General features: G+C 36.8%; 1 protein-coding gene across 2 annotated transcripts; it reads right to left on the bottom strand.

The window, feature by feature from the left end:
* On the bottom strand, positions 1 to 7,567 carry LOC108227580 (uncharacterized). Of its 2 annotated transcripts, XM_017402812.2 has the most exons (8): positions 7,417 to 7,567; positions 6,820 to 7,265; positions 5,832 to 6,198; positions 4,035 to 5,554; positions 3,506 to 3,619; positions 2,851 to 3,005; positions 1,596 to 1,710; positions 1 to 322 (listed from the first exon to the last, which is right to left on the bottom strand). In XM_017402812.2, exons 2-7 carry the CDS (start codon positions 7,243 to 7,245, stop codon positions 1,662 to 1,664), a joined length of 2,631 nt encoding a protein of 876 aa, XP_017258301.1. In that variant the 5' UTR covers positions 7,246 to 7,265; positions 7,417 to 7,567; the 3' UTR covers positions 1 to 322; positions 1,596 to 1,661. The 2 variants fall into 2 exon arrangements, with proteins under 2 accessions (XP_017258301.1, XP_017258302.1); XM_017402813.2 differs by lacking the exon at positions 7,417 to 7,567 and having other exon boundaries at positions 6,820 to 7,387.
* Between the last annotated feature and the right edge of the window lie 204 nt (positions 7,568 to 7,771).

The raw sequence follows: 7,771 nt of genomic DNA, 5'->3' as shown, positions 1-7,771 counted from the left end.
TTCAGCTCTTCCACAGCCTAAAAACTTGTTAGAATTAATAAATTAATTTTTCTACAAGAAAAGTATTAGATACCATAATTGCGATCTAGGAATGAGATTAGTCATGTTTAAAATATATAATCATTATTATGCTTGATGGGTGGGCATGCCTTTCACACTGTTATGACACCGAAGGCCCTACCTGGAATCTAATTTGAATTACAGTATAAAAATGATAAAAATTAAATCAGAATGGCTGGGTACTGCACAAGATACCATATACGCCTACTCTATCAACCAAGGAGGCTCCCCCGTAAAGCTTTGCTGCTACTTCATCCGAAGCCTACAAATAAGAATTCCGATTACAATATTCTCCAGTTGGTTTAACAGTAAGAACTCATATCAACTGTGCATACCATGGTAAACCATAGATCAATTGCAAAAGATAAGGATAGAGGAGAGAAGACTATAAGAAATCTACTAGCAACACAATATTACAGTGTGTTTTACCACAACCAGTAGCATACTTTTGTATATATTTAACATTTATAGTTCAACATAATCAAACTGTGATGCAACATGTACTCTAATTGTTTTAGCACGTAAAGTAGGTTAAGGTTCGAACAGGACCCATTATTAGTTGGGGATCTCAGAGAACCTAGTCTCAAACCACCTAATTTTCCTAATTCGACCCCGAGCCGATCAATTATTAGATTTTGATTATAAGTTTAGACGTTTAAATGAGGATGGAAACATGTTAATAGTGACTTAAATATGCTTTGTAAAATTATAGTAGTACAGAAATAAGACAGAACATATAACAAAACGTATGCTTCACAACATAAAATAAAAATGAATACAGAACATATGTTGAATGATTGTTAAAAACATATTGTATAAATACCAACATTACAATATATGTTAATAATGAGATAGTTCCACAAAGTACTCCATGTGATATGAGCTCCCCTTAGCAAGTATGTTATTAAGAAAAATTGAGAGGGCTGATAGTAGGGATATAAATGGAGTTGTTTCCTTCATTTTTATAACATCAACTGGGATTATTTTCCTATTATATACCTGTTTTCCAACTTTTAGAATTTCTGTAAGAGTCGTCTTTTTACCTTTGATTAAAATTTAATTAAACAAGTTATAGTTAACAATAGATAAATGTTATGTATAGATCTTGTTTACAATTATTTACCTATTGTTAATAGCTAAACCACTTGTAGACATAGGTGATAGGTGATAGGTTAGTTTGACAAAAATCCCCCAAGGACTTTACTAGTAACTTTTTTAGCTCCTTCAACTCCTTTTCGGTTTTTCAAATGTACAATTTCATTCAATTTGTACCAGTTAGTTTAATCAATGAGAACAACATTTCTCTAATATCCTTTCCTTTCTCAGGTCTGCATCTTCATATAAACCAGAGTTTCACAAGTTTGATATGATACTTGTATTTGACATTGGTTTAAGCTATTTAGAGAAGTTGTATTAGGAAGTGTCACGAACTCTCTACCTCTACTATCACACGTGAAAAGGTAAGTGCAAGTTAATCTGTCTAAAAGACTAAAACTGATGCAAGATACCAGATGAAAATATTGTTAATGTTGTACCTATTAAAAAGTGAGCTGCTCCCTGTGCCTTCATTCATCAACACAATAGACCTAAAAGCTTAGCAGTTAACCCGTAACAGCTCGGAATAGCCCTTTTTTCTCATCGTAGAACCATCTGTGCAAACGAATGATTCCATCCAAATTAGATAAATTTATCAGGTAGAACTAGCACATCATATTATACACGAAAACAAGTTAATATGCAAACATTTGTCTTAGCACAAGTGTAATTTATCTGAGTCGTAAGAGTATTGTTGCCAGATAAAATTATTAGCTATTATCCAGTGAATGCAACTGTCAGGTGACTCTTTGGATAAGGTAACCTGGCTCTGATACCAATTGTCACGATGGACTGATCAATTGAATTATCTGAGTGGACATTAACTAAAAAAAAACTAACAGAATTTAGCAAATAAAAAGTAAACATAACATTCATTCACTTCCCATTTTAGCAGTTCCTTGTGTAAATACTTTAACAGGCTTTTTGTTTGCATGCCCATAACTTCTATTAACGGCTGACCTTTCAAAAGTCAAAATGATTCTTGGCTATAGTGGCCCGAAGCTAGCAATTATGTAGTTAATACAAGTCTATAATCGTCACTATTCACACTATAGACACAAAACTTAGCACCGGTCTGCAACTGCAGCTCTGCTTACAGAGCTCAGGCTAAACTAAAGAGAACTCCCAAATTATTCCTGGTTTAAGTGTAACCAGATAAATAAATCATCCAGAGACCAGCATGTGATCTCAAATTTAACTCACCACAATAAATATATATAAATCACATAAAATTTCACAACAACATAATCGGATTTGCCTCAACTTCCTATAACCTTGAAATGACAAAGACTACTACTTTTACAGTCATGGGAGGCTAGGTTGGAACTTCTTTGTTAAATACGAAGCTGCGAGTAAGTTCAACAGTCCTTTAAAGTTCTTGTACATGATACACACTTTCGTAATTTAGCCAGAGATCAATGAACATAAAAAGTTTCAAATGTAGGTGCTCAGGCATTTCAAATCTTATATTACATGTTACTAAATGGGGAAAGGTTCATATCATTCAATATACACAAAAGAGATCTGTTGGTCCAAAGGGTTTACTGCTTCAAAAATGAGGTTCCAGTGAACCTATTGCTTAATCAGAATTGCATATGCAGACATAATTTATGCTACCGATAACAAGAGACGTTCTACAATACAAAAAAATCTAGCACAACTGGTATAGAATAAAAAATAGAAATATTGGCATACTTGCAGATGTAGAGTGGACATAAGTTATCACTTCCTTCCATCTCAAAACGAGTTCTTCTCTCAGTTTCTTCAGTAAATGTTCGTGAAGGAAGAACTTTACACAGACCTTCGCTTAATCCAGCACTTAATATGGTATCATGATTAGACTCATAGACCTGTGAAAGGGTTAACGGTAAAACATAATAAGCATTAGTAGACTCTAAATTCAAACGCCGATTCAAAAAGGGCCCGAAAATAGCAGTAAATGATGGTGGTCTTCTTGACCCTCAATTTGGCAGGGAGCCTAGGGCACCAACTACACATAATCAGTTATTATCCATCTATTTAACGATGCAACATCATGAATCTCAAAAACTACTAATTCTGTCACTTATTAAAATTTGCCATGGACACAAGGTTTGGGCTGTGGGCCTTCATGCGTGATCAAAAAAAAATCCACAAAGAATAACCCTCACTAGCTTGAGGACTATTTGTGCCTAGTAGTATGGTACATAATTAAATTTTATGTGAAAATAGTCAGCAATTTGAACAGGTCAAACAACACCTCTAAACTCCTCTTCCCTAATCAAGATTAAGCCAATTTCTGAGAACAAGTATTACTGTATTCATACACATGGGCATATAAAGGTTATTTCTATTGATGATAAGAATCCACCTCATTCATTTCCGGGGAACACGGACGACCAACACCCTCCGGCAAATCTGCAGGAAAGTAACACCGAGATGCAATAACCCACTTTGATCTAGTTTTGCTATCCTCCCACATACCCTGCATGAAAATAGGCCTTCAGTCTATATATGTAAAAATATGTGAGAACAATATCTATAGCTTTTATTTCAAGGATAAAGAGTGACTTCTAGAGTAGCTGCAACTTTAAAGTATTACTTTATAGTTTAAGCAGAGAAGCAGACAACTTAGTTCTGGCAGTATGTGGCATAGCAATAGGATGAGTAAAAACCCTCAGAACTGCAACTATGTGCAAATTATTTGCACCTACAAGTTCTTATACATTGGAACCACAGAACTAAGACCGGTATTATAATTGATCTGGGAAACTGGTTTAACGCATGATTACAATTCTTCATATACTAGAATTTGGTAATCAAAAACTAAGAACAAAGAAAAAGAGTATAAAATGTAAGAAAAAAATTGCGGTACGACAAACGAACAAAAAAGTGCACACCTGAAGCTTGAAAGGAGCCGAGACATTATTGTTTATACGAAAGAGTGCATGGTCCTGAACCTTATAGAGGACTCCACTCGTAGAGTAGGACTGGTAATATGTCTTTCCATCCATAACCTGAATTTTATCACCAATCCAGTCAACATCATGCAAGCAATCAGATAAAGATTCACCACGCTCTTCAGGCCCAATACCGGTTCCAGTAGTTTCCACATGATTAAGAACTGAAACTCCATGGTTATCTTTATCAGCATTATCATGTGTCTTATGTTCCACAAAGTCTTTACCACATGATTTACCGAGCTCCAGCATCTTAGTGTTTGTATCGGGACATTGCTTTGAGGGAATTGCAGACCTGTTTGTTAACTCCGTTTGAACGTTGTCTTTATTATGCCCCAAGGTTTGGGAGTCATCAAATGTGCTGCCAACCACCACACATTCTGCTGAAGGCTGTGAGTTACATTTTGGATCTAGTTTCTCTTCTGTTAATCTTTCTACTTTAAGGTCATCATGTGTAACATTACTAGCCCCTAAGGTCACGACTAAGTTATTTGCAACAGGTTCAGAAGGATGCTCTCCAGCTTTTTTGCCATTGCTGGAAAGTGAGCCATTCCTTTGCATTACTTTCAAATCTGCCAGTTCCGCATCAATTGCAAAATGATTACTGGTGCCAATGGGAACCCCTGGGATTCTCATTAAATTATTCGGGCTGCATCTACTAGGATGCTCCTCGACGCATTCACCTTCAGTTGATGTTGCTCCATTTCCACGCATTATTTTCCCATCTCCCATCTGTGCAGTAGCTAAAGAATGGTTTGACTTGTCCAGTGCACCTGGAGGGGCACTTTGTATACCAGAATTGACATTTATTGCTGTTCTCTTTAATTTGTCCTTGACATCAATTACACCTACATTCTGATCTGCAGATAAATGAACTTCTGTTGCAGGAGAAGAAACTTTTAGCACAGTTGAGTTGCGTGTGACACGACCATACTTGGGGGGTAATGGCTTCCCACCACTGAGGGAGAAACACTTTCCACATTGCCACTCGGCTTTAGGAAGAGATTTTGGGTTGAGCATCTGGAGACAATTTAAATGATACCCTTTCTCACAAGCATCACAAACAAGAACATTATCTACTTCACTAATGACGAGCTTACAGATCTGACAAGGTACAGACTTGTTCATGTAATCCCTTGAAGGAGGAGTCCAGATGGGGTGCTTTAAGATCTGTTGCTGCAATAACTTTTGAACAATTTTACCAATATCATCATGGCTGTTACTTTGAGATGGAGACTGTACAAATCTTGCACCCTGCTGGATATGCTGATGTGCACCAAGTGGATTCACGGATGTGGTCTGATTCATAAATGGTCTAGACATTGTTGACATACCAGTAGCTCCTCCCTTTATAGATGCATGGAAAGATGCATTATTATCTAATACAGTTTTAGCTGATGGGGAAGCTTGTGATTGCACAGTCCATGTTGGAGGTTTTGTGTTATCTCCAAAAGAATTCGCTGAAAAAATATTGTTGCTTTGTTATTGAAGTATTACAACAGATACGAGGAAGACAAACATTCTCATATAGGTGTGTACTATACCATACATACAAAACTGGAAACTGTAGATAACAAATAAATACAGCATCCAGATAGGGGAGGCATGCCGATCCTCGACCATGCCATCACATACCCTTGACACTATATCGATATGCAATGCCATTTCCAAAATTACTGTTTGGCTATGAATTTCATATAATTTGTCAGTTTGCACTGTAGAAAAAATAAATATTACCTTGAACTTGTGAAGTGTAGGAAACTCCATTAGATTTCCCGGTTAAGGTATAAAAAGGTCTATCAGCTCTAGCCAATGCCAATGCAGAATTATGCTTTCCAATATTCCTGCTAGGCAATCCACTGGAAACCGAGGGTCTTACTTCGCTGGTGGGCAACTGATATGGTAAAGATGTGGAATTTGCTGCAGACACAGGACCTGATGCTGATACAGGTTGCAAACCTAATGAAGATGGTCCAGGACTTGTTTTCTCTAAAGAAAATGTTTGCACACCAGAATGAATTTGAACTGATGAGCGTATGTTTGATTCCGCTGCCTGAGATATATAATTAGCTGATTGGAGAGCATATTTCTCTGAATTCTCCATCTGAGATGTAAAAGGGTAAAAGACAAGTAAAACATTAGCTAATGTGACAACTGACGATTAAAATAAGTGATCCAATCATTTCGGAAAATGTGACAGAGAATGTAACTACAACCCAGAATTATATGTGTTGTAATACGTGTATAACAACCAGGACTGGCTAGAATCAAGCATATAGAAAGCTGAAACCAAACAAAAACAAGAACTCGGAAACTTGTTTATCTTTCCATAAAACTAAAAAGGGAAAACTTGAACACACATAACCAGCTTGCAAAAACATACAAAAAACTTGCATTTTGCTTGAACCTTTATCTTTCACTTTCGATCAAGTTCACAGCTTGTATTAATGCTATTTAATTAAAAACTCGGGTTATTTCTATAGCAACAATTAATCGAGCTTCCAATGAAATGATCCTGTATCAGTGAAACTTATAACCAAACAGCTCAAATTCATAGTGGTCCTATTTATTCATTTTTCTCCTAGAAACTATAGACAACTCTAAATTATGCAATAAAGCGAGATCCGAGAAAAGAAAACGGGTCGTTAATCATCGCATTATTCCAACCAATAAGCAAACATTGATAAACAAAAACGATCATCACTAAAATCATACAAGAAACAACCTTTTGCTTGGTAATATTGACCCTCTGACCAATCGAAACCTTAGGAGGTTGAAACCCTAACTTCCGCTCTCTCGAACAATCAAGACCAAGATCCTCAATTATCGAACCAAACACCTGAGTGGGAAAAACATCCTTAGGAGCAAACTGCTCCGAAACCTCCACCAACCTAGCTCTAGCATCCTCCATCATCTCCATCTCGACACCCGACGGAACCTCCCCTCCCCTAATCTTCCCCATTGTGGCCAACACCAACACAATCTCCGCCACTTTCCTCACACGATCACCTAATTCCCCTCCATTTTTCGCCTTCTTAACAAGCCTCACGTCCAATTCCTCATTCTCCGAAAGCCTTTTCGAGCCCTCGGACCTCACAGACTGTCCAGAAGCCTCTGCCACGCCAATTGAATCCATCAATTGTGTAGTCATGACATAACAGAACTCGAAACCTGCAGAGAAGAGAGAGATTAGTGGCCATAGGCGTGGAGAGAGATTAAAAACCCTAGCGAGAGAGAGAGAGAGAGATTAGAGAGAGAGCGAGAGAGATTTTAAAACAGAGAGATGAAATTACAAATCATAAGTAAGTATATATAATAGTACCTTCGGGGAAGCGTATTGGCGGGTTAATTCAAGATATAAACAGGAGGGGTTGTACACAATAATATGGTGAGACCGAGTTAGCGAGTGAGTTTGTTTTGGGGCTCAAAAACTTGAGCAGAGGATAATAAAACACAAACTCAATTGGATTTTTCTTTTTCTTTTGCACGCGGACCTTTTGTGTTTGACCTTGACCCTCGTTTCTCCTTGTGTATCAAATTTTTAGTATTTAATCATTAAATTAAATTTTAAATTTACAGCAAATTTCAAGTAAAACAATGTTCATCTGTAATGGATAAATATATTTTTTAAAAGTTTAATAATGTTTTTAGTCTAGGTACCGAATTTCATCCAATTC

This window comes from Daucus carota, chromosome 6, assembly GCF_001625215.2.
Source record: "Daucus carota subsp. sativus chromosome 6, DH1 v3.0, whole genome shotgun sequence".
Lineage (NCBI taxonomy): Eukaryota > Viridiplantae > Streptophyta > Magnoliopsida > Apiales > Apiaceae > Daucus > Daucus carota.
The sequence above is the reverse complement of the archived record's forward strand: the minus strand, read 5'-3'. Positions and strand labels throughout refer to the sequence as shown.